The sequence below is a fragment of the Oncorhynchus mykiss genome, chromosome 25 (assembly GCF_013265735.2).
Source record: "Oncorhynchus mykiss isolate Arlee chromosome 25, USDA_OmykA_1.1, whole genome shotgun sequence".
NCBI lineage: Eukaryota > Metazoa > Chordata > Actinopteri > Salmoniformes > Salmonidae > Oncorhynchus > Oncorhynchus mykiss.
The window spans coordinates 5,744,247-5,771,889 of NC_048589.1; the positions used below are offsets into that span (position 1 = coordinate 5,744,247).

At 40.9% G+C, this 27,643-nt stretch overlaps 2 protein-coding genes across 6 annotated transcripts in view; one reads left to right on the forward strand and one right to left on the reverse strand.

Moving 5' to 3' along the window:
• Positions 1 to 11,311: 11,311 nt before the first annotated feature.
• LOC110505259 (mitochondrial basic amino acids transporter) lies at positions 11,312 to 21,884 on the forward strand. The gene is made up of 4 exons (XM_021584385.2): positions 11,312 to 11,811; positions 13,070 to 13,113; positions 16,859 to 16,942; positions 17,710 to 21,884. The coding sequence occupies exons 1-4, from the start codon at positions 11,772 to 11,774 to the stop codon at positions 18,481 to 18,483; spliced, it is 942 nt and encodes a 313-aa protein (XP_021440060.1). The 5' UTR covers positions 11,312 to 11,771; the 3' UTR covers positions 18,484 to 21,884.
• The window catches only part of fancm (FA complementation group M), a 68,289-nt gene continuing 62,097 nt past the window's right edge, over positions 21,452 to 27,643 (reverse strand). For all 5 annotated transcript variants that reach the window (XM_021584384.2, XM_021584383.2, XM_021584382.2 and 2 more), the window contains one exon: positions 21,452 to 22,563. In XM_021584384.2, coding sequence (XP_021440059.2) covers positions 22,434 to 22,563 — 130 coding nt within the window. In that variant the 3' untranslated portion in view covers positions 21,452 to 22,433. The remainder of the gene's footprint in view (positions 22,564 to 27,643) is intronic.

Below are 27,643 nucleotides of genomic sequence, written 5' to 3' on the forward strand. Positions count from 1 at the left end.
TGCCTGAGTTACACCAGGAACGCACAATCCCTCCATTAGTGCTCAGACTGTCCGCAATAGGCTGAGAGGGGCTGGACTGGGGGCTTTAAGGCCTGTTGTAAGGCAGGTCCTCACCAGACATCACCGGCAACAACGTCTCCTATGGGCACAAGCCCACCGTCATTGGACCAGACAGGACTGGCTCAAAGTGTTCTTCACTGAAGAGTTGCGGTTTTGTCTCACCTGGGGTGATGGTCGGATTCGCGTTTATCGTCAAAGGAATGAGCGTTACACCGAGGCCTGTACTCTGGAACGAGGATCGATTTGGAGGTGGAGGGTCTGTCATGGTCTGGGGCGGTGTGTCACAGCATCATCGGACTGAGCTTGTTGTCATTGCAGGCAATTTCAAAGCTGTGCATTACAGGGAAGACATCCTAATCCCTCATGTGGTACCCTTCCTGCAGGCTCATCCTGACATGACCCTCCAGCATGAAAATGCCACCAGCCATACTGCTCGTGATTTCCTGCAAGACAGGAATGTCAGTGTTCTGCCATGGCCAGCGAAGAGCCCGGATCTCAATCCCATTGAGCACGTCTGGGACCTGTTGGATCAGAGGGTGAGTGCTAGGGCCATTCCCCCCAAAAATGTCCGGGAACTTGCAGGTACCTTGGTGGAAGAGTGGGGTAACATCTCACAGCAAGAACTGGCAAATCTGGTGCAGTCCATGAAGTCGAGATACACTGCAGTACTTAATGCAGCTGGTGGCCACACCAGATACTAACTGTTACTTTTGAGTTTGACCCTCCCTTTGTTCAGGGACACATTATTCGATTTCTGTTAGTCACATGTCTGTGGAACTTGTTCAGTTTATGTCTCAGTTGTTGAATCGTGTTATGTTCAAACAAATATTTACACATGTTAAGTTTGCTGAAAATAAACGCAGTTGACAGTGAGAGGACATTTCTTTTTTTTGCTGAGGAGTTTATATCAAGATGCATTTGAGGTTGCAAATTCTTCAGGACCAGGGAAAAATAAACACAAGGTGCTTTCTTTCAATCTTACTCTAGGTGACATTTTGCCTTATAACAGGTCAAATATTGATCACATGCAACTAGTCCTTCTGTGCAGAGAGCAATCTTTTAAGCATTTTGAACAGGAATTAGTTCTTAACCCATCGCTAAGAGATCTTGAGGAGCTAGAGGATGGTGGTATTGTTTTAGCAGATGGACGCGTTTTTATGTGCCATAGCTGGACATAATCTGGAATCTCACAGTATTGGGGGCTATGCGGAAAATTTCAGCCAGAGTACATATTTTTGTCGATATTGTGACATTGACAGAGCAACATTTGAGTCGAATCCACCGTCAACTGGTTAAACAAGAACTGCCCAGTCCTATAAAGAACATGTAAAGTACATAGAAGCTAATGACAAGGACAGTGCATGGGGTGTCAAATTTGATTCTCTATTTAACGAGCTTAGGTACTTCCACATTTGCCAGCCTGGACTGCCTCCTTGCCTTGGTCATGACCTCTCCGAGGGCATCGTCTCTATTGACCTTACACTGTTCATTAATCATTTGGTCAGTCAAGAGAAACATTTGACATATTTTGAATTTAACCGATGCATCAGCCAATTTAAACACCTTGGGAGTGATGGTAAGGACAAACGTCCTGAGATAAGTCCTGGCAGTGAGAAGCTAAGTGAACATTCTGTACAAAACAGGAGGTGATGCAGCACACTTCAGACACTATTGAAGACATTAGGGGATCTAATCATCTTTCTAAAATGTTGTCTGGATGTGCTCTTTTGTTTTCACAGATGTTTTGCTGGAGTCAATCCATCCACTGGCAAGAAGACCGCCACAGCAGAGGCCGTCAGCAAGAAAAGCAGAAAGGTAGTGGAGAAGAACAGAAACACAATTCATGCACATCTGTATATGTCAGGAAGATAATGGACTTTGATTTTTACACCTTAAGTGTTTGAAAATGATCTAGTATGCACTGAAATTGGTACATTGTTGAGGAAGTAATGCCACTTTGGCTGTTTGGAAATGTCTGGTATTTACTCAACTTGAAAGGACTAACCTTAAAGCTTGAATGCATAATTAGACATCTGGGAATAGGAGAAAAATATCCATTGAGATCTTTTCTAACCATAATCTCACATAATTAAAAAGTCCAATTACCCTTCCCAAAACGACATACTCTGCATTTAAACTGGGAGTGAAGGTAATGACAAACCTAAAACAAGGCCAGGCAGACATGTTGAGAGTAGGCTTACCCATCTTAGTAGGAAAAATGTTTTTTGGAGCTCAACGCGAGGCAATGCAATTTGAGAGTTACCTGTGTCTGAAAGGTTATTTTCAAAGCTAAGATACATACAGTATACCAGCTCCTTTCTTATCTGTAATGCGGTCACTTTCTATGCTGGAACAGTTAAACATGCACGTTATTCAGGACGTTGATCTATTTCGATAATTGATACATTTGAAACCTTTTTGTGGAAAAAAAATGGCTTGCATCTGATTGCATGTTTGTCGTCACATACAAGCTAGAATACCATTAAACATCATTTTGCAAAATGTATTAATTTGTAAAGTTAGATGCTTGTATTTTCAGATGTACACTTTGATAGGGGAAAGGTATAGCAATGTATGCCGAGAGTCAGGAAGCAAGTTCAGGGAGCGAGTGTTTTAATAAATAAAACGGGACATAATACAAAACAAGAAATACGAACAACGCACAGACAAGAAGCAATGGCACCTGGGGAAGGAACCAAAGGGAGTGACATATAAAGGGCAGGTAATCAAGGAGGTGATGGAGTCCAGGTGAGGGTCATTATGCACGTAATGCTGGTGACAGGTGTGCGCCATAACGAGCAGCCTGGTGACCTAGAGGCTGGAGAGGGAGCACATGTGTGACAGGAGCCTGTCGAGCCCGCTGAGGCATGGGAGCCTGTCGATCCTGCTGAGGTATGGAAACGCGTTGGGCCAGCTGAGGCAGACCTGACAAACTGGTTGAGGCCTCCCAGGTAGCTCCGGTTCGGACACCCGGACCCGACATCACCTCCAACAGCAAATCAAACAAAACAACACTCCCCGATGCTTCCCTTTGTTGAGTCGTCATTCTGTAATGATGTACACTGAGAGTCAGGAAGCAAGTTCAGGGAGTGAATACATTTAATAAATAAATGAACAAACCAAGAAACACGAACAGTGCACCGACATGAAACAGATACAGGAAACAATGACGACTGGGGAAGAAACCAAAGGGAGTGACATGTATAGGGCAGGTAATCAAGTAGGTGATGGGAGTCCAGGTGAATGTCATTATGCGTGTAATGCTGGTGACAGGTGTGCATCACAACGAGCAGCCTGGTGACCTAGAGGCCGGAGAGGGAGCACACGTGACAAAAGGTGTAGAGTAGGTTTGTAATTGAGGCGTTTGTGATGCAGCCCATTTAGCTCGAGTTTATTGGCATTTCAGTTGTACGATGGAAGCTTATTGAATGTGATGGTCCCTTTTTTGGTTTGTTTACATTAAACCATGCTTAAGAACCTATGATTTGTTTTGTGTTCACTTGTTCTGGTAATGCAAATGTTTACAGTACTATTGGCATGTTACTGTAAAAGCACATACAACAGATAACTGTGGTTTTACAGCAAAAATAGAATAATAAATTACAGTAATTTAATGCAATTCAAGTAAATCCTGTACATTTTGTAGATACAAGTAATTACTGTAAAATAAAAGCACAATCATATATTCTAATTAGAAAGGCGTATAGGTACTGTAAAAATACAGACAATTGCTGTTATTTATAAACAATAAGTTATTGTAGTACATCTACAGCAACATGTTGTAATTCTAATTTACAGAAACTGTTTTACAGTACTTTACTGGCAACTTTTTTGCTGTTAATTTACTGTAATTTCTACAGTAAATGTTTTACAGTGCAGCCAACAAGTGCTCAGCATATGTGGGAACTCCTTCAAGACTGTTGGAAAAACATTCCAGGTGAAGCTGGTTGAGAGAATGCAAAGCGTGTGCAAAGCTGTCATCAAGGCAAAGGGTGGTGTCACGTTCGTCCTATGAATCGGACCAAGGTGCAGTGTGGTATGCGTACATTCTTCTTTATTAAAATAATGAACACTGAACAAACTAACAAAATAACAAAACGAACCGTGAAGCTAATATGAATAGCGCAGACAGGCAACTAAACATAGAACAAGATCCCACTAACACCAAAGGGAAATGGGTACCTAAATATGATCCCCAATCAGAGACAACGATAAACAGCTGCCTCTGATTGGGAACCATATCAGGCCACCATAAACATACAAATCACCTAGACCTAGAAAACCCTAGACATACAAAAACCCTAGACATACAAAAACCCTAGACATACAAAAACCATAGACATTACAAAAACTAGCGTACCCACCCTAGTCACACCCTGTCCTAACCAAAATATTAAGAAAACAGAGATATCTCAGGTCAGGGCGTGACAGGTGGCTACTTTGAAGAATCTAAAATATATTTAGATTTGTTTAACACTTTTTTGGTTATTACATGATTCTATATGTGGTATTTCATAACTTTGATGTCTTCACTATTATTCTACAATGTAGAAAATAGTAAAAATAAAGAAAAACCCTTGAAAGAGTAGGTGTGTCCAAACTTTTATATATTTATAAACTGGGTGGTTCGAGCATGGTAAATCATGCTGTATACCACGGGTATGACAAAATATGTATTTTTACTGCTCTAATTACATTGGTAACCATACAGTATGTAACTACATATACAAGTGGGTAAAACAGTATGTAAACACATATCCTAACTAATGTCAATGCTAACTAATGTCAATGCACCTTTATGACTCAAAGAGGCAACTATAAGTTTCATTTTTTAGCTCTCCTAGCTGTGCTGTTGAGGAACTAGAGCAAGCACACTTGTAGTTGTTTCATTTGGAATTACAACCACAACCCTGCATCCCTGCCATCACACAATTACTGTTGTTGTTTACGCAATACAAAAACAGCCCATTTATAAATCTCCATATATGGGTAGGAGTGTAAAGGGCTACATGAAATTATATATTTTTTGATTATTATTATTAATATTGGCCCATTGTAGTCAAAAATGTGATTTTCTTGTGTTTTATATATTTCCACACTGAGGTTGGGATAATAATGCGAAAATGCGAAAATGATGATAACTCCCTTTTAGGCTAAGAACTGTTTGAAAAGACTGCCTGAAATTTCAGCCTATTCTGGTGGGATTCATTTTTGTTTCTCTTTGACCATTTTAATTGAAAACAATCACAGTAGGGTTCTTAATTGTTACACATAAATTATTTAATGTTGAGATAAAAAACGACTCAATTGGACCTCAATTGAACTATTTTTCAAGAGATCACAGAATAGTTTGACAACCCTGTTTGTAAGCTTTCAAATGACATCTAACTCAACTGTTTATCTTTTTCAGCGATGAAGTCATGGATGTCTCTAGCCAAGAATTCTCAACTCCATGATACCTGGTGCAGTTGAGAAGCGAGGAGATGGGTTTTGGCAAAGTGTCGTCTACCTCTGACTACATCGAGTCGGTATCATCGAGTCGGTAAAAATGTCCATTCTTTCATGCATACCTTCTAACTATGTTTGTCCTGTGCAGTGGCGACCCGTCATTCAGGGCAGGTGGGGAAGAGCCCCACCTGTTTTGAGCCACAGGAACTATAAAATATATTTTTGGGGGCTTACCTGTTTTGCATGTTATTTTGGCATTAATACATGTCACATGTCAGTTTGCAAACAAATGTAAAAAAAATAATATATATAATTGAGTTAATAAAGCCACATACAAACATGGCCTTTTTTTGTTTTCTTGAGTAAGGCAGCTCCAATATGCAGGTGTTTCAGCCTAGTTCAGCGCTTTCTGTGGTGGTGGGGCAAGCCAGCAGAAAATACGGAGTGTTGCGCCGTGATTGGCTCAGTGTTCTGTCACTCATGGGGACTTTACATCACTGCCTAGTATAAGAGGAGACCTTGAAAATTTTAGCCCTTCGGTTGCTGCCATAGAAGTGCCCATCCAAGAAGGCTCAAGGTCATTGGCCACAGATAAAATTACGTCAAATCACGTTATATGTACAGTAGCTTTGATTGGACTGATCATGTCGACATCATACTTTCACAATCTTAGCTAGCAGTCATCATCATGAATCAAGTCGACAATCTACTGGCATATCCTTTTAAATCCTTGTCATAATATGAAGGAACTATATCTCAGTGATATTTCTGCTGTGTACAGCCTTGACAGATCCCATGGGATGACGCGGTACACTCTACGCTGATAAGCCTATCCTTTGCCATGTTATAGCCCTATTCGGACAGGTGTAACTAGAGATGCTGGTTTTGTAATTATTATCCGAGCTTGTGCATTCTTCCAGAGGAGATGATGATTCACACAGGATTAGTTTTTCCAAACTTCTCCCTGTAATTCTTAATTATTTTCAAATTGCATCGACTCTTACGAAGATATTTAAAAGTTATGTCTGGACAATAATAGGCTACCCCGATAACTCGTTCTTGATTGTCAAACGTATAGTTCTCCCCATAATATTTAAAATGATGAAGTGTGATCTTAATCATTATTTTAGCACAATGTTCGGAGCAGGTGTTCGGCACATGTGCCCGCATGTTCTGGATATGGTGAACCAGTTACCAACACCTGCGCCGAACATTGTGAAACAGGTCATTCATGTTTACCTAAGTAGTTAGATGGTTTGTCATTAAATGTATCAGATAGACATGCTTCTAATAACCGTACATTATTGACCTGTGACTGACAATTTTGAAGTACATTAGCTAAAACCCTAAAATGAGGTGATGTCGGAAGTTTACATACACCTTAGCCAAATACATTTAAACTCAGTTTTTCACAATTCATGACATTTAATCCGAGTAAAAATTCCCTGTCTTAGGTCAGTTAGGATCACCACTTTATTTTAAGAATGTGAAATGTAAGAATAATAGTAAAGAGAATGAATTATTTCAGCTTTTATTTCTTTCATCACCTTCCCAGTGGGTCAGAAGTTTACATACACTCAATTAGTATTTGGTAGCATTGCCTTGAAATTGTTTAACTTGGGTCAAATGTTTCGGGTAGCCTTCCACTATCTTGCCACAATAAGTTGAGTGAATTTCGGCCCATTCTCCTGACAGAGCTGGTGTAACTGAGTCAGGTTTGTAGGCCTCCTTGCTCACACATGCTTTTTCAGTTCTGCCTACACATTTTCTAGAGGATTGAGGTCAGGCTTTGTGATGGCCACTCCAATACCTTGACTTTATGGTCCTTAAGCCACTTTGCCACAACTTTGGAAGTAAGCTTGGGGTCATTGTCCATTTGGAAGACACTTCATTAAGTCAGGATTCCTATTTGACTCAGCCATGCCTCCTTGCCCATCCAACACTTCCTCATCTCCCACCCGATCTAATGAAACTATTCCCGATGCTTCTCCCTGTCATAGGCCTATTCTGCCCTGTTTATCAAAAGTGTTGGAAAAACGCATCAATAATCAACTGACTGGCTTTCTTGATGTCTATAGTATTCTCTCTGGTATGCAATCAGGTTTCCACTCAGGTTATGGATGTGTCACTGCAACCTTAAAGATCCTCAATGATGTCACCATTGCCCTTGATTCTAAGCAATGTCGTGCTGCTATTTTTAGTGACTTGGCCAACGCTTTTGATACGGTAGACCATTCCATTCTTGTGGGAGTATTGGTGTCTTTGAGGGGGTCTTTGGCCTGGTTTGCTAACTCCCTCTCTCAAAGAATGCAGTGTATAAAGTATAAACAGAAAATCTGCTGTCTCCGCCACTGCCTGATAGCCACTGCCAAGGGAGTACCCCAAGGCTCAATCCTAGGCCCCACGCTCTCCCCAATTTACATCAACAACATAGCTCAGGCAGTAGGAAGCACTCTCATCCATTTAAATGCAGAAGATACAGTCTTATACTTAGTTGTCCCCTCCCCGGATGTTGTGTAAAATGCTCTACAACAAAGCTTTCTTAGTGCAAAACAAGCTTGCTCTACCCTTAACCTTGTTCTGAACACCTCCAAAACAAAGGTTATGTGGTTTGGTAAGAAGAATGCCCCTCTCCCCACAGGTGTGATTACTACCTCTGAGGGTTTAGAGCTTGAGGTAGTCACCTCATACAAATACTTGGGAGTATGGCTAGACGGTACACTGTCCTTCTCTCGGCACATATCAAAGCTGCAGGCTAAAGTTACATCTAGACTTCCTCTATTGTAATCTCTCCTCTTTCACCCCAGCTGCCAAACTAATCCTAGCCAAACTAACCACCCTACCCATGCTAGATTACGGAGACATCATTTATAGATCGACAGGTAAGGGTGCTCTCGAACGGCAGGATGTTCTTTACCATTCGGCCATCAGATTTGCCACCAATGCTCCTTATAGGACACATCACTACACTCTATACTCCTCTGTAAACTGGTCATCTCTGTATACCTGTCGCAAGACCCACTGGTTGATGCTTATTTATAAAACCATTTTAGGCCTCACTCCCCCCCTATCTGAGATATCTACTGCAGCCCTCATCCTCCACATATAACACCCGTTCTGCCAGTCACAGTCTGTTAAAAGGTCCCCAAAGCACACACATCCCTTGATCGCTCGTCTTTTCAGTTCGCTGCAGCTAGCGACTGGAACGAGCTGCAACAAACACTCAAACTGGACAGTTTCATCTCAATCTCTTCATTCATAGACTCAATCATGGACACTCTTACTGACAGTTGTAGCCGCTTTGCATGATCTATTGTTGTCTCTACCTTCTTGCCCTTTGTGCTGTTGTCTGTACCCAATAATGTTTGTACCATGTTTTGTGCTGCTATCATGTTGTGTTGCTACCATGTTGTTTGTCCTATATTTCTATTTTATTTATTTTTAATCCCAGCCTCCGTCCCCGCAGGAGGCCTTTTGCCTTTTGGTAGGCCATCATTGTAAATAAGAATTTGTTCTTAACTGACTTGCCTAGTTAAATAAAAGTTAAATAAAATAAATAAAATAAAAACAAAAGGTAGTACATGCAGGCAAGCGTGTAGGGAAAATGTATTCAATAGGATTTGCATTCGTTTTCAAATATTTATTTAAATCATTTGTCATAGTTTTGCTCTCGCTTTAAAATTATTTGTTTACAAGTTTGGGGGTTTTGAGGTCTTATTTTTGTTTACAATTCTATACATTTTGCTTTCAATTGTTTGGTTTTTGATCACAACATCCATTATTTCACCCGTCCTCGAAAATATAATGTTTACATTCTCAACTTTAGTTTTCATGTTCACGATTTATTTTATTTTGAATTTAATACATATGGCGTGAAATTGACCCCATACCCGTAGCCTACATATTTTGATTTCCGGTGCACAGTTCTGACTGTCTGCCTGGTGGCCGACATGCCTACCTATGCCCCTCCAATCTCCTCTTTCTTTGCTGTGAAAGATGCGAGAGTTTGTGCTCTCGAAATAGACTACGGAAAATTGTTTCCTCCGTTGCAAAAATACTGAATCTTAGGAGTCGATTCCTAGAGGAATTGAAGCTTGACACCCACAAATGGGAGTTGACACCGGGCAAGGAGTCGAGGAATCGATTATTTTAGAGTCGGCTTCCCACCACTATTCAGAAGCGGCATTCCTTTGCAGACAAGTTAAATGCCCGTTCACTGGCTCTTCGAAACTACAGTATCTCCAAAGAAGGTTTCGTGGCGGCATTTAAAAAGCCGCCACGAACATGCGGTAGCCGAGGCGCTTTCAAGGCGCCACATTCCATATGTCTGAAAGAGGTAGGCTATATGAATGGAGTAGGCTAGTTTAGGATGAGCTACGGCGGGACAAATCGTTCTTCTTGAACATGGTTCTTCTTGCAAAGCATGTAAACGTTTTAATCGAACTATTATATTCATCTGATCAATCACATTGTTGTGTGAATGTAACCATACAGCAACAAACATCGTAATAGTAATAATTATATAAATAATGTTTTAATTGTGTCTGAATTAAGACTAATCAGAGATTGTTTGTGGATGACATGGAGTCACTGACCAAATCACTACAGTATCAAAAAAGAGGGATCAAAAAGCAGGACTCATGCCAAAGATGCCATGATAATAATACAGTACAATTGTTACTCAACGGGCAAGGATATAGCGCATCAGTGTTCCCAGTACAATAAACACATAATATGATATATTATCACTTTCTAAAGTGGAGGTGAGGTATATAAAATGTGAGAAATATATAAATATTAGGACGAGCAATGTCGGCATTGACTAAAAAACAGTAGAATAGAATACAGTATATACATATGAAATGAGTAAAGCAGTACAGTATGTAAACATTATCTAAGTCACTAGTGTTCCACTATTAAAGTGACCAGTGATTACATGTCTATATAGGGCAGCAGCCTCTAAGGTGCAGGGTTGAGTAACCGAGTGGTAGCCGACTAGTGATGGCTATTTAACAATCTGATGGCCTCGAGATAGAAGCTGTTTTTCAGTCTCTCGGTCCCGTCTTTGGTGGACCTGTACTGACCTCGCCTTCTGGGTGGTAGCAGTGTGAACAGGCCGTGGCTCGGTTGGGCAAAGACACATTTCTTCAGCCTCCTGAGGTTGAAGAGGCACTGTTCACCACACTGTCTGTGTGGGTTGACCGTTTCAAATAGTCAGTGATGTGTTCGCAGAGGGACTTGACATTTTTCACCTTCTCCACTGCGGTCCCGTAGATGTGTATAGGGGCTCCATCTGCTGTCTCATGAAGTCCGCGATTTGTTTTGTTGAGGGAGATGTTATTTTCCTAGCACCACTCCGAAAGGGCCCTTACCTCCTCCCTGTAGGCTGCCTCGTCATTGTTGGTAATTTGCCATTTAAAATTAAATGCTTCTACACCTGCATTGCTTGCTGTTTGGGGTTTTAGGCTGGGTTTCTGTACAGCACTTTGAGATATCAGCTGATGTAAGAAGGGTTTTATAAATAAATTCGATTATACAATGTTTGGTTTGACCATACAGTGAGTGTTTTTCATTATGTCTAATATGCTACAAACGTTGCAATCTTGAATGTGTCTTGGTCAACAATGTACCATATTTGACCCTTAACCTATACTAAAGGTAAACGGTTAGTTAGACTAGGTTGGGGAGAGCTGATCATAAATCAATTGTTTCGACTCGAAAGTACTGTAATCACAGTTTTTGAACAGAACCCCATGCAAAATCACATCGAGTCACTGAGTGTGGGGGCGGTAGGGGTGTTGTCTTCGTCACAGTAATCCGATTGGGCTAAATGCTTCCTCAAAATGGGCTTTGAACTTCACACGATATACAGAAATAGAAGACACAGCCGGTGGAAGTATGCTAACTGGGAGAGCCTCAATTCAATTATTAAATTAAAGCATGCACACTAAGCTACTTATCTAGCTTATTCACGAGCTCGCTTGGGTAGCCAGTGATATCACCAACAGCACTTCGCTAACTGTTCTATATCAAGAGGAGACTAGATCGGGCTAGCAATTCAACTAGCAGATAGCTAACGTTACAGATGCAGCCATCAAACTACAGGTGGAAACTGATAGCTAGCTAAATTATTCGGCTAGCTTGAAGCATTGCAAGATTGCACCAAGCCAGACCTTTGAATTGGCTAGCCCCTTGTGCTACGAAGAAGAAATACAGGCTCACTGACCGCTAGCAATCTTTTGATTAATTCAAAGACTGAGGGAATGGACTTTACATTGGACTTTGCGGCAGGATGCATAGGAGGTAAGTTAAACTATAGCCAGCTAGCTAGCACACCCTTGGATATATTGCTTCAATGATTGCTACGTGGCAGCAGCACCGAGTCGTGGAAAGGGTTTGCCAAATGCGTCGCGTTGGAATCGTTTTGAATTTACTTAATGATTCGTGGCTAGCTATGTTAGTTTGCTAATGCAGAAATGTGCCTAGTGATGGCGCAAGTTTACCAACAAAGAATGGAAAAATACTGAGTACTGTGAGCGTCTTGTCCACTAGTCTAGCACTTTCTTGCCCCCATTGTTGTTTATTAACTCGCCATATTACATGTACTTAGCTGGCTAAACCTGTTGGTTTCTTAGCTATAGAATATATCTGGTTGATAACCTTTTAATTCTCTCACAACCAAACAATTAACGTTACATTCATTTCAATCCAAACTATGTGCTCATAGTTGGGAGTGGTACAATGGGCAGTCCCTCAAGCACCAACTTCACATGGTGAAAACTGGTGAATGTGAAGTGAACTAACTAAAATTTGTACAAATTTTTTAAGAGTACCCCCCTCAACACAAAATTAAACTAGGTGTATTTCTAGACCTTAGAGGCGTTGTGAAATGGGAGCCTGTCTAGCTAAATTACATTGTTAAAATTATTCTCCACGGGAAGTTATTTTCTTGACTTCCTACAAAGATGTATAATTGCCTTTAACCCTACCTCCATCTCAAATTATATGAATGTTGTTCGGTTAGCCAGACAGACAAAGTTATTGATTAATAAACTATATCGTTGAGCATTATTGTGATACTGTCTCAGCTACAGATAATGTCTTGCAAGTGAGGGTCAGACTAATGTACTCTAATCTGAAACTGCCCTAGGCAGGTTTAGTCCTGTGACACACACAGGTGGTGTCAGACAGTATTGCGTTTTCCTCTCTCTAGCAATAATGTCAAGGACAAGGGTACAGTGAACAACTGTTGATGGCAGTCCAGATAAGACTGTTTGTTCTTGTGTGTGATGCACTTGATATTCAAACATGCATCCGCCACTGCAACAATACCTCACAGTGGTTGCAACTTCAATCACAGACTGATAAGCAGTGGAATGCATCTCCATGCTCTCTACTGTAGTGTTATTCACCACTCTCTATGCTATCTTGTTTTGCAATTAAGGGTTTGTTTTTCCTATCAGTTTCACATGGCTTTAACTTAGTATAGCCTACATTACTTAGCAGAAATCAACTGCTTCCAACAAGCAAGTGCTTACTAACAGATCTTTGTCATTTTCAGGTGCTGCAGGTGTTTTGGTTGGCCATCCTTTTGATACTGTAAAGGTGGGTTTATGTTTTCTCGCTGGCAAATGCCTGGCTCGTGTTTATTTTTCTTAGCTACCGTGGGGTTTATTACGCCTCAGATTTGTAACTTGTCAGCTCGGGGATTCGAACTTGCAACCTTTCGGTTACTATTCCAACGCTCTAACCACTAGGCATCACGCCCTCCTCAACTTTCAAGAATAACCTTATGTATATCCCATTGTCAATGACACGTGTGTGTGTGTGTGTGTGTGTGTGGATTCGAACTTGCAACCTTTCGGTTACTATTCCAACGCTCTAACCACTAGGCTACTTTGCATCACGCCCTCCTCAACTTTCAAGAATAACCTTATGTATATCCCATTGTCAATGACACGTGTGTGTGGGAGAGTTGGTGATGTTGTTCGATATTAATGGATTGGAGAGTTGTTGATGTGAGTTGGTGCCAGTTTGATATTGATTTAATTAAATGCAGTCTATTAAAAGGGTCAATCTGGGATTGGTCCATGCATTTTTGGACTTAAGTTAATATATACAGTTGAAGTCGGAAGTTGCCATACCTTCACCAAATACATTTAATCCTAGTAAAAATTCCCTGTCTTAGGTCAGTTATCACTACTTTATTTTAAGAATGTGAAATGTCAGAATAATAGTAGAGATAATTAATTATTTCAGCTTTTTATTTCTTTCATCACATTCCCAGAGGGTCAGAAGTTAACAACCCTTAATTAGTATTTGGTAGCATTGCCTTTAATTGTTTAACTTGGGTCAAATGTTTCAGGTAGCCTTCCACAAGCTTCCCACAATAAGTTGGGTGAATTTTGTCCCATTCCTCCTGACAAAGCTGGTGTAACTGAGTCAGGTTTTACAGGCCTCCTTGCTCGCACACGCTTTTTCAGTTTTGCCCACAAATTTTCTATAGGATTGAGGTCAGGGCTTTGTGATGGCCACTCCAATACCTTGACTTTGTTGTCCTTAAGCCATTTTGCCACAACTTTGGAAGTATGCTTGGTGTCATTGTCCATTTGGAAGACCCATTTGCGATCAAACTTGAACTTCCTGACTGATGTCTTGAGATGTTGCATCATTATATCCACATAATTTTCCCCCCTCATGATGCCATCTATTATGTGAAATGCACCAGTCCCTCTTGCAGCAAAGCACCCCCACAACATGATGCTGCCACCCCCGTGCTTCACGGTTGGGATGGTGTTCTTTGGCTTGCAAGTCTCTCCCTTTTTTCCTCCGAACATAATGATGGCCATTATGACCAAACAGTTCTATTTTTGTTTCATCAGACCAGAGGACATTTCTCCAAAAAGTACGACCTTTCTCCCCATGTGCAGTTGCAAACCGTAGTCTGGCTTTTTTATGGTGGTTTTGGAGCAGTGGCTTCTTCCTTGCTGAGCGGCCTTTCAGGTTATGTCGATATAGGACTCGTTTTACTGTGGATATAGATTTGTACCTGTTTCCTCCAGCATCTTCACAAGGTCCTTTGCTGTTGTTCTGTGATATATTTGCACTTTTCACACCAAAGTACGTTCATCTCTAGGAGACAGAACGCATCTCCTTCCTGAGCGGTATGACGGCTGTGTGGTCCCATGGTGTTTATACTTGCGTACTATTGTTTGTACAGCTGAACTTGGTACCTTCAGGCGTTTGGAAATTGCTCCCAAGGATGAACCAGACTTGTGGAGCTCTACAATTTTTTTCTGAGGTCTTGGCTGATTTCTTTTGATTTTCCCATGATGTCAAGCAAAGACGCACTGAGTTTGAAAGTAGACCTTGAAAAACATCCATAGGTACACCTCCAATTGACTCAAATGATGTCAATTAGCCTATCAGAATCTTCTAAAGCCATGACATTTTCTGGAATTTTCCAAGCTGTTTAAAGGCACAGTCAACTTAGTGTATGTAAACTTCTGACCCACTGGAATTGTGATCCAGTGAATTATAAGTGAAATAATCTGTCTGTAAACAATTGTTGGAAAAATTACTTGTGTCATGCACAATGAAGATGTCCTAACCGACTTGCAAAAACTATAGTTTGTTAACAAGGAATTTGTGGAGTTGTTGAAAAACAAGTTTTAATGACTCCAACCTAAGTGTATGTAAAATTCCAACTTCAACTGTAGCCATTGATTCTTTAATGTAACTTAGAAATTCCTCATGCGCATTGGTCTTACCCTATCAGATCCCCAAATATAACCTTGGTTTATTATTTGTAAGCAATCACTGTATCGTTTCAAAACATGGTTAAAACTATTATTCTTATCTCATTGCTGTTCAGTCTTTGCATCCATGTGTGAGATTCCCTGTGCCTATGTTTTTGAGTGGTAAAATTGTTCTCCTGCCACATTCCTCAGTTATTACTAAATAAAGTGGTGGGGAAAATGCTTAGTTGTTGTTTGAATCCTAGATTGTGCTTTTAAAAGGTGTTGATCTGCACGACTATTCAATTTTTATTTTGTTTACTTGGTCATAAAAAGCACATTCTAAACACCTTTCCCCCCCATCTCAAGATGTTAAATGAAAATTACTATAGTAAGTGCCTATTATGTGCCAAATAAAGTAACCGGGTTGACGATTATCTTAAATCAGCCATAAATCCCCTCGGGACGGGTACCGGAAGCTTGTGTGCAACAGGGAGTGGAAATTGAATGCAAGCTTCACAAAAAAATGTGATTGCTAAAACACTTCTGTCTATGGGTAACAGGGTTAACGTTATGCGTTGACCTGCTCAGTGTTCCCTCACAGAACACTAGAAAATGCCCATAAGGCATAGAACCAGCTCACCTGCTTTTACACGATGAATATACATTGATGTTCAATGTTTCTTTTGAGAAACACATTTTAAAAAGGATTAGTTTTACCATATTAAAATGACAGTTCACATAACAGGGTTGACCTTAAAATGAGGGGCAGATGTAAATAAATCACATGAACAGAATAATCTTCAGATATACATTTGTTGAAGTAACTAGGGCTTTACGATTATGGTGAGACAGATAATTTTTTTGGGATAAGTGGGTTGAAATCCTCCTAGAATTGACACGGGGTTGGTTGACTGAGGGACATGTCAAGACAGAGGGCAAAGTATTTTGTAAACATGGACTTTGTTCCTTAAGGTAATTTCTAGTAAAGTTATACCAGTCATAGCAATTAAGTTATTTGGGCTCAAAATAGCCTCATGAAAATGTATATTATATAGCTGTGGAAACCTAAGAATCAGTAGGCTTAATTGTTTTATTATAAAAATGTCAGTACAAGCCTCATCGTATTTGCATACATGTAATTAGTCTAAGAGCTGTAATTTGCTGACACTGAATCTTCGAATGTGTACTACACTTTTTACTATTTGGAATACGAAGGCGCCGAGGGAGGGACACCATGTTGATTTTTATCCCTGAATGGGAAAGGCTGTCTTTAACAGCATAAGTGTCACTTTGTTGTAGATGAGGGATAATCTACCTCTGCACGGATGTGTGACCTAGCTAGTAAGTACGGTCAAGGTCTTCTGTTTCTCCCCCGTGTTTTGTAAAAAATATTCTCCAGATGTACAAGCACAGAATACTTATTTGTTTTTATATATATAATTTCACCACCACCACCCCAAATCCCATACCTTAGGACACTACATTTGCCAATAGTAACTTTTTCATGTATTGTGCCTCTTCCTTTGTGTTTTGTATTATTAAATGTGGCAGTATTGTCTTTGTGCTTTTTAAAAAAAATTTACAAACATTGAGGTGTCCATTTTTTTTAGGTACGACTCCAAGTTCAGAGTGTGGACAGACCTCTGTACCGCGGCACGTATCACTGCTTCCAGTCTATCGTACGACAAGAGTCGGTGAGTATCGACCACCACCATGACCGACTCAAGTTTCTCACAGTACCAAGTCTGTAGAACTCACCTGATGTGGCCTACGGGCTGGACGTTTGAGACTGCTATAGTGGGGGAAAACCCTTTTTTTTTGTGTGTGTGTGTGGGTAGTCACCAGTGGTGAAATCTTTTCATATTCAAATGAATCCGTTTCAACTTGGTTGGCTCTGCATTGCCATGTGCTCTGCGCAGTGCCAACTACAGTTGTACCATTGGTTAGAACAGGGCTCTACTCAAGTGTCTCTCGTTACAGTCTTGTGCGTCAGCCTAGCAGAGAGCCTATCAGCCAGTCTGGAGGGAGGAGGTTGGGAGAGATATCAGTAGCCAGGGTTAATCGGAGCGTTGTGCCTGCTGCGCGGCTAAATTAAGAGAACCGCCTTATCACTCGCGCAGGTTGGGAGTTGCGCCAGGTTTTAATGGGGTAGATTCTGCTGGGCTGCCTCAACCTGTTTTTCCTCGTGATTAGGAATTCCCCCAATGGTGGAGTACTAGTGTTAAGCTATATCATCATTAAAGGAGTAGAATAGCGGCATATACAGCACATTAGCATTATACCATTGCTTTATAAAGTCTGGCCTTGAGAACAGCATTTATTGTAGTGAAAGTGTGATTTGGTTAAATAATAATCAATATGCCATATAGCAGATACCTTTATCCAAAACTACTGTTTATCCCCAGTTATTCAGCTTCATTACCTTATTACTTTGGTCCCTCTTTCTGCTGTGTGTCCACAGATGACAGGGCTCTACAAAGGCATCGGCTCCCCCATGATGGGCCTGACCTTCATCAACGCCATCGTGTTCGGTGTCCAGGGCAACGCCATGCGCAGGCTGGGCCATGACACACCGCTCAACCAGTTCCTGGCTGGGGCATCGGCGGGGGCATTGCAGAGCATCATTTGCTGCCCTATGGAGCTGGCCAAGACACGGATGCAGCTGCAGGGCTTGGGCGAGAGGAAGTCCAAGCAGAAGTTGTACAAGAACTCACTGGACTGCCTGGTGCGCATCTACCGGAAGGAGGGCTTCTACGGAATCAACCGGGGAATGGTGACCACGCTGGTCCGTGAGACGCCGGGCTTTGGGATCTACTTCTTGACCTACGATGTCCTGACACGCCACTTGGGCTGCGAGCCCGACGACCCCTACATGATCCTCAAGTTGCTGTTTGCCGGCGGCATGTCGGGCATCGCCTCGTGGATCTCCACCTACCCCGTGGACGTCATAAAATCCCGGCTCCAGGCGGACGGCGTGGGTGGCCACAACAAGTACAACGGCATTGCAGACTGCATGCGTCAGAGCATGAAGCGGGAGGGCTGGCGGGTGTTCACGCGTGGCCTCACCTCCACACTGCTTCGGGCATTCCCAGTCAATGCCACAACCTTTGCCACCGTGACTCTGTTCCTCATGTACATGCGGAACGACGAGGGCGGCATCACAGACTGCGAGCCCCTACCCGCCCACTCCTCACTCACTGCGAGCCCACAACAGGCCCAGCCTTCAAGCCTGTGACCTGGGGAAGATGGTGCTTCTGCTCTGGTGACCCTGACTGGAGTGGAGGTGGTCCCACAGTGCACCAGTTAAGCTGCTGAGACCTGAGTGACTTGACCACTCAACAAAGGATATTTTTATACAATGTATTTTAAGATTGGAAAACTTCGGTTGTAAATATTTACGTGTCCCTTTTTGACCCTTGGTTTTCTACAGAGCAGCCCTTTTTTTCTCATTGTTTTTTTTTTTGGGGTGAATTAATTCATCACTGGTGGAAGAAAGCAATCCCACTGAAAAAGTACTCATTACTGAACTGGTCATCCTGGTTACAAACAAAACAGCCGTATACATGTGTTTATGCACAGCTTAGTATATTTATATTGCAGGGTTGGAGTAACGGATTACATGTAACAAAACAAACTAATCTGTTACCAGCAAAATTATTGTAATCAGATTTGATACTTTTGAATTCAGAAAGGATGTTTAGGGCCGGGGAAATCGGACTCCTTTCCATTTTCTCCTGACATTCAAATCAGCAAGTTTAAAGGGATACTTAAAGATTTGATCTACTTCCCCAGAACTCATGGATACCATTCTTATTTCCGTGTCCAGTATGAAGGAAGTTGGGAGGTAGTTTCGCTAGCCAGTGACTGGAAGTCTATGGGTATCTGCTAGCAGATGCCTATAGGCTTTGTCATTAAAATGCAACATCCATTATGGCCAGCCCTTAACATTGATTTATCCTGCAATAGATGTCATTCAATTGGTAATATTAATTTGTCTTCTAATCATCTTAAGGGGAAAAGTAACAAAGTAAAGTTTGAGGAATCCAAAAGTTACGTGACTGATTTAGAATTTCACATGAAAACTAGTAATTAGCGGATTAACCTACCCAACCCTGCTTATATGTACATATGCTGTACTGTATACACCAAGTGAAGCTTTCCGATGAAAAGACTAACTCTGGAGTCCTATTTTCGAGTACATAGTTTGGGGTCCGTTCACATTGCTTGCAGGGAAAAAACTATGCCAGAAAGGAAGCCATTTCATTCGTTCTAATCAATGATTCTGCTGGCTAGGACCAATGAAATGACTTCCTTGCATAGATTTTTATGGCGAGCAGTGTGAACGGAGCCTTAGGCCCACGGGTGAAGATTATCTTGAGTAACCATTTTGGAAAGCCATTGGACATTAGAGTTGGGTGTGACGTCTGCACAAACTGGTTCCTGATTTACACAACTCTTGGTTATTTTTGATAATCCTAATTTAAACACTCAGGGGCATCAAGTCAATCATGTCCCAGACCTTGTAAAGGTGGCACCTTATTGTTTTATTTTACTGAAACACTTGGCATTAACAAATATGCTGAAATTATTGCAGTGTTAAGTATGAAATGGCACAGCGAAATAAGTTAATTGTTTTGATTCAGGACAAAAGTTTTTTTTTTTTTACAGTAGCATTATATTGTATTTGAGGCAGCACAGTCCCTAGAAAATGTAGCGAATTAAATCAACAGCCTGATTGTTACACACCAACTTAATATTGAATGATGTACATGTCATGATTTGAGAAATGATCCTACAAGTATGATATGTATGTAAACACATATTAAGGACATTGCATCCTTTCACTGGAGAGGTTAAACTACCTACACTGGATATCAAATGGAATTGCACGTGCATGCGTTTCCCAATAACTAATGACTCGTTTCTATATGCTGGATGACACTGCTTGTACAGAGTAACGTACTGTATGATGTATTTATACTGTGAATTGGGGTCAGTGCTTACTCATCTTATTTCTTTTATGGCACAATTTAAGTGATCGTAGACACAAGGGCAACTCGACTATATGGAATGCTGCTTCCTATGTTTTACTGTTACAGAAAACCATCAGCATTTTTGTTGTACTGTACAGGTTGGATGGCAATATGTCCAATCAGAGCCAGAGTCCAGAAGGGCTCAAGTGCTTGAAAAGGGCAAGTCACTTTTCTTTTGTACGTGTAATGTTTGTTCTTTTTCAGGTCTTAATGTCTTGCAACCAAAGCAATATGTGGAAAAAGAAATGGCTGAATAAAAACCTATCTAATAGGAGTCTTCTTTTGTCATGTCTTTTCAAGACAAGAATGTAACAAAGTATGTCTGCCAAAGGTCAGGATGCAATACGATTGTGCTTTGTCGGCTATGCACCATTTCAATTTAATTTCCGACTAAGCCGCGCTGTGCAGCAACGCGTTTACATTTGCCTTTTAAAAAGGTGCATTGCCAACGGCGCCAGATCTGATTAAATCCTGGCCTAAACCTTAGCATTCAGTATCTTTTTTAAGGGGTGGATCAGCTTACTATTGCAGAGAGATTGTTGCTTCCATCAATGTAATTGTCTGCATTTCCAATCCCCCATATTTTTGGTAAATATATATACATTTTTAAGAATATACTTTATTTCCCCCTGCAAACAGCACCATCAATCCCCCAATTGGAGTAAACTAATAAACCTTCAGTTTATACATCTTATACACGTTTTTAGTTTTTCCTCTTTCTGATGTCCATCCAGTTCTATTTAACTGTGCTATTTTTTTATTCTAGGTCGAACCAGCGACCTTTTGGTTACTGACTCAACCGCTAGGCTACCTGCAGCCCTAAGAAATTGACAAAATTTTGATTTGTCACTGGCCTACACACACACAATACCCCATAACGAAAGCGGAATTGTTTAAAAAAAAAAAAATTCTAATGAATGAAAAACAAATGTATTGAGTCAATTATTCGCAAGCCTAAATAAGTAGTAAAAATGTGCTTAGCAAGTCACAAATTGGATGGAATCGCTGTGTGCAATAATACATTAACAATTTTTTTACTCATTTAAAAATCAAGTTAAACACTTATTGCACACAGAGTGAGTCCATGCAACTTGTTTAGCACATTTTTAATCCTGAATTTGAGGCTTGCCATAGCAAAATGGTTGAATACTTATTGACAAGACATTTCAGCTTAAATGTTTTATTAATTTGTAGACATCTCAAAAAATATAATCCCTCTGACATTATGGGGTATTGTCTGTAGATCAGTGACGCATCTAAATGTAATCCATTTAAATTGCAGGCTGTAACCCCACAAAATGTGGAAAAAGTCCAGGGGTGTGAATACTTTCAGAAGGTACTGTATATGACTCCATAGTGCATGTTCGCCCCAGAGTGTCAAATGTTTTTATGTGGGAAAGACCAATGATGTGTCCTACTCTGTCGTTATGTCTTCTTTATGTAATGAAAGGGTGAACCCTTGTGGTTCAGACAGACCAGTCTTAAGAGACTCAGCAATGCGAAGAGACTAGACAGACATTTTGTATTCTTGGGCGATAATATCTGTCAATGTGTTTTGACTGAATCAAATGACCTTAAACGAATAATAAACAAATACCTCTGATTTCATTGTGAATTTGATTTTGTTACAGAAAAATTGTGAATTTTTATTCCTGCAATCCAAACCTTATATTTGATCTCTTTACAAAATATGAACACAAAGATATTACTCCCATTATTTGAACAGAAATTGTAATAACTGAAAATATTTTTTCAACAAAACAGAAATGCACTTATACATTTTACATAGGAGGGAGCGAGTACTTACAACTTGCATTCATCATACCGTACATTCACCTTAGTGTCCGTTATCAAGTCAAGTCTTATTTCAAATGTGCAAGAAATACTCATTTTGTAATGGGGAACGAAGGTGAAGTCCAGGTAGACCATCCCTTATTCAGTATTCTTTATTCCATTTGGTGACTAATGAACACAATTCAAGGCCATGATGTCATTAGAGGTCCTGTTTAAGAGCAAGATTGTAAATTGTCCTTGAGGCACAGATCTAGGATCGGTATACTCTCCCAAAATCCTAACCAGTAACCATTAGGAGGGAAAAGGGCCACCCTGACCTTAGATCAGTGTCAATGGAGATTTAAGCAGTGATGGCTGGCTAAAGGTTGTTCTTCCCGGGTGTGTTTTTAGTCATCCGGGTGGTGTCACAGGAGTAGCGTAGGCAGCGGTAGATCTCCTCGGCTCTGGGGCGGCTCACACACGCCCCCTTCTGTAGAGCCTCGATAGAGCTACAAGTAGAGGAGAGAAAGAGTGTTAATGCTACTGTAGCTAATTATTGTATTCAATACTATATACACTACATGGCCATGAGTATGGTGGAAACCTGCTCGTTGAAAATCTCATTCCAAAATGGGCATTAATATGGAGTTGGTCAGCCCTTTGCTGCTATAACAGCCTCCACTCTCCTGGGAAGGCTTTCCACTAGATGTTTGAACATTGCTGCAGGGACCTGCTTCCATTCAGCCACAAAAGCCTTAGTAAAGTCGGGCACTGATGTTGGGTGATTTGGCCTGGCTCGCAGTTGATGTTCCAATTCATCCAAAAGACAATTGATGGGGTTAAGGTAAGAGCTCAGTGCAGGCCAGTCAAGTTCTTCCACACCGATCTCAACAAACCATTTCTGTACGGCCCTCGCTTTGTGCATTTTCATGCTGAAACAGAAAAGTCCCCTCCCCAAACTGTTGCCACATGGTGGGAAGCACAGAATTGTGTAGAATGTCATTGCATGCTCTAGCACTGGAACTAAAGGGTCTAGTCCGAACCATGAAAAACAGCCTCAGACCATTATTTATCCACTAAACTTTACAATTCTCACGATGCATTCGGCAAGTAGTGTTCTCCTGGCATCCGCCAAACCCAGATTCGTCCGTCGGACGGCCAGTTAGTGAAGCGTGATGAATCACTCCAGAGAACGCGTTTCCACTGCTCCAGAGTCTATTGGCGGAGAGCTTTACACCACTTCAGCCGATGCCTGGCATTGCACATGGTGATCTTAGGCTTGTGTGCGGCAGCTCGGCCATGGAAACCCACTTCATGAAGCTCCCGACAAACAGTTATTGTGTGGACGTTGATTCCAGAGGCAGTTTAAACCATAGTGACAGACAAATTTTACGCACTACGTGCTTCAGCACTCGGTGGTCCCGTTCTGTGAGCTTGTGTGGCCTATCATTTCGCGGCTGAGTTGTTGCTGCTCTTAGATGTTTCCACTTCACAATGACAGAACTTTCAGTTGACCGGGGAATCTCTAGCAGGGCAGAAATTTGACGAACTGACTTGTTGGAAAGGGGGCATCTTATGACGGTGCTACGTTGAAAGTCACTGAGCTCTTCAGTATGGGCCATTCTACTGCCAATGTTTTTCTATTGAGATTGCTTGGCTGTGTGCTCAATTTTATACACCTGTCAGCAACAGGTGTGGCTGAAATAGCTGAATCCACTAATTTGAAGGGGTGTCCACATACCTTTGGCCATGTAGTGTATCTGATGGTATCAAATATTGCTCATATATTGTTATTAAAGATTCTGCAGCACATTAAAGAGAAATTTCACAATTGTTTAACTTCATCTCCAGCACCACCCCAACATACTGTATGTGAAAATGGCACATTTCTATGTTTTGTGGGGATAAAAAGATTGAGAAAGATAATTGTTTCAAATGACATCGACCAATTAGTAGGCAATGCCCACTTACAATTGGTCAAAATCACACGATGCACACGACAAAACATAGAAACGCACCATTTTCACATAAGTTGATGTTGGGGTGGTGCTGGAGATGATGAATATGAAGTTTCCCTTTGACGTCTGAATGTTTAGCATGCTGTAGGGGTTTTTCTACACCAGACTGAAGAAGACATTTCCATATCCACATATGCAACTGGGGGTATTTCTATAAATACATGGGGCCAATGTGTGACATTGGGATAAACCAAAAAATTGTTTAAAACAAAAATGATTTTTATGCAGTTCCACATGTGTACTTAGAGGAATATTTGCAAATTGCCCATAACTACACCTATACAACATTGGCCTAGGACTATACTTCCTTTAAGTAGGTTTCATGCATACATTGACAAGTCAAATTCAAGGACTTTCAGGGACTTTTCAAGCACATAATTGTAATTTTCAAGGACCTCAATGTTAGAAAATTATAGAACACCCCCAATGTAGAACCACCCCTCAAAAAAAAAATAGAACCAAAAAAAGTTGGAAATGACCACTAATAATAATGCATTTTTTGGGGCCTTGTCAATGCATTGACATTCCAATTATTAGTACATTCTAAAATATGTGAGAATAATGAGGACTTGCCTGGATGCATGCATGGTGATTTTTCTGTAGCCTTTGTGACCAACGCAGGCACACATTATAAAGACATTAATAGTGGTAACAATCTCACCATTAGAATTTCACCATCCCAGTTTTTATAAATGAGAAAGCCCCCAAAAAACAGGTTCCTTTTGTAATGGAAGGATTTGTATGTAAAGCCAAGTTGAAGCCATCATTAGATGTTAGTGCCCGCATTAAGTGACAATGCCCGAGAAGCCGGTGTTTGGAGGATATATTGGCACCGATGTCGTTAGGCCCGAGACGAAGTCGAGGCTTCGAGGGCATTATCACTTTTAAACAATGGGTTACCAACATATTCAAACAATGATTGACATATTTGAATTAAAAACATTATTCTGATGAATTTATTCATATTATTTCATATAGTCCCGACACAAATCTAAAGTTGCAACCCAAGCCGGCTGGTCATTCGTTTCAGTTCGGTTGCCAATGACGCGACCCAGTTGTTCAGTTTTTTTGTTCTGTATCTATGTTCCATTGTCATACTGACTGGCAACGTTATCCCTTGCTTGTTAGCTACTCAACTACGGCTAACTTACAACCAGAATAACAGCAAAGTAGCTGCATATGTTTAAGCTTTTTTCAAGTGACATTTATTTGGATACATCCATAACAATGAGCTAATAAGGCGCAATTTCGCCCGTCATAGAAAATGTGCTCACTCGTCAGGACACTGTCGTTCAGAGGAGCTAGCCAACAACACAGCTAACACAATCACTTCAAACCGGAGCTAGAAAGAATGCAAACTAGCTGCATTTTGTTTTGTTTGATATTTCTTTGTGTATACACAGTATATCCATAAAAATGATGCCAGCTGATTCATGACTTCGACTGGCTGAGAAAATCTCCCTGCCTTTCTGACACGTTCATTATCGAATTTGAATATTGAAACTATGTTGCAAATGTCAGAGAAACAGACAGACAGCAAGGTTTATACAAATCTCAGCTTTTGAAAACTAAATGTTAGTCTAAAAGAAATGTGACAATGTCTAGATGATTTTTATACTGGAGATCAAGTTTAGAAATTGCCTGGAGTGGTTTGCGCAGTCAGATGGAAGAGTAAATAGGCATTTTAATATCAGAGAATTAGCGGTGGAAACCTGTGGAATAGACACCGGCTGCAATGCGGTTTTAACCAATCAGCATTCAGGATTAGACCCACTCGTTGTATAATTAAGCAATAACGCCCGAGGGGTTTGGCATATATGGCAAATATACAGTGCATTCCCCTTTTCCACATTTTGTTACATTACAGCCTCATTCTTAAATTGATTAAATTAAGTATTTTCCTCATCAATCTACACACCCCATAATGACAAAGTGAAAAATGTTTTTTAAATAAAAACGTATTTACATAAGTATTCAGACCCTTTGCTAGGAGACTAGAAATTGAGCTCAGGTGCATCCTGTTTCCATTGTCATCCTTGAGATGTTTCTACAATTTGATTGGAGTCCACCTGTGGTATATTGAATTGATTGGACATGATTTGGAAAGGTGCACACCTGCCTATATAAAAGGTCCAACAGTTGACAATGCATGTCAGAGCAAAAACCAAGCCATGAGGTCGAAGGAATTGTCCGTAGAGCTCCGAGACAGGATTGTGTCGTGGCACAGATCTGGGGAAGGGTACCAAAAAATGTATGCAGCATTGAAGGTCTCCAAGAACACAATGGCCTCCATAATTCTTAAATGGAAGAAGTTAGGAACCACCAAGACTCTTCCTAGAGCTGGCCGCCCAGCCAAACTGAGCAATAGGGGGAGAAGGGCCTTGGTCAGGTAGGTGACCTAGAACCCAATGGTCACTGACAGAGCTCTAGAGTTCCTCTGTGGAGATGAGAGAACCTTCCAGAAGGACAACCATCTCTGCAGCACTCCACTAATCAGGCCTTTATGGTAGAGTAGCCAGACGGAAGCCACTCCTCAGTAAAAGGCACATGACAGCCCGCTTGGAGTTTGCCAAAAGGCAACTTTTTATTTTTTATATATATATATATTTATTTATTTCACCTTCACTTAACCAGATAGGCAAGTTAAGAACAAGTTCTCATTTACAACTGCGACCTGGCCAAGATAAAGCAAAGCAGTGCGACAAAAACAACCGAGTTACACACGGAATAAACAAACGTACAGTCAATAACACAATAGAAAAATCTATGTACAGTGTGTTCAAATGTATAAGAGCAGCGAGGTAGGCAATAAATAGGACATAGAGGCGAAATAATTACAATTTAGCATTAACACTGGAGTGATAGATGTGCAGATGATGATGTGCAGATGATGAAGTAGAGATCCTGGGGTGCAAAAGAGCAAGAGGGTAAGTAATAATATGGGGATGAGGTAGTTGGGTGTGCTATTTACAGATTGGCTGTGTACAGGTACAGCAATCGGTAAGCTGCTCTGACAACTGATGCTTAAAGTTAGAGAGGGAGATAAAAGACTCCAGCTTCAGTGATCTTTTGCAATTTGTTCCAGTCATTGGCAGCAGAGAACTGGAAGGAAAGGCGGACAAAGGGAGTGTTGGCTTTGGGGATGACCAATGAAATATACCTCTACTTTGTGCATGACAAGTAATTTTTCCAACAACTGTTTAGAGGCATATTATTTCACTTAATCTCAATTCCAGTCAGTCAGAAGTTTACATACACTAAATTGACTGTGCCTTTAAACAGCTTGGAAAATTCCCGAAAATGATGTCACGGCTTTAGAAGCTGCTGATAGGCTAATTGACATAATTTGAGTCAATTGGAGGTGTGGATGTATGTCAAGGCCTACCTTCAAACTCAGTGCCGCTTGCTTGACATCATGGGAAAATCAAAAGAAATCAGACAAAACCTCAGACAAAAAAATTGTAGACCTCCACAAGTCTGGTTCACCCTTGGGAGCAATTTCCAAACGCCTGAAGGTACCAAGTTCAGCTGTACAAACAATAGTACGCAAGTATAAACACAATGGGACCAC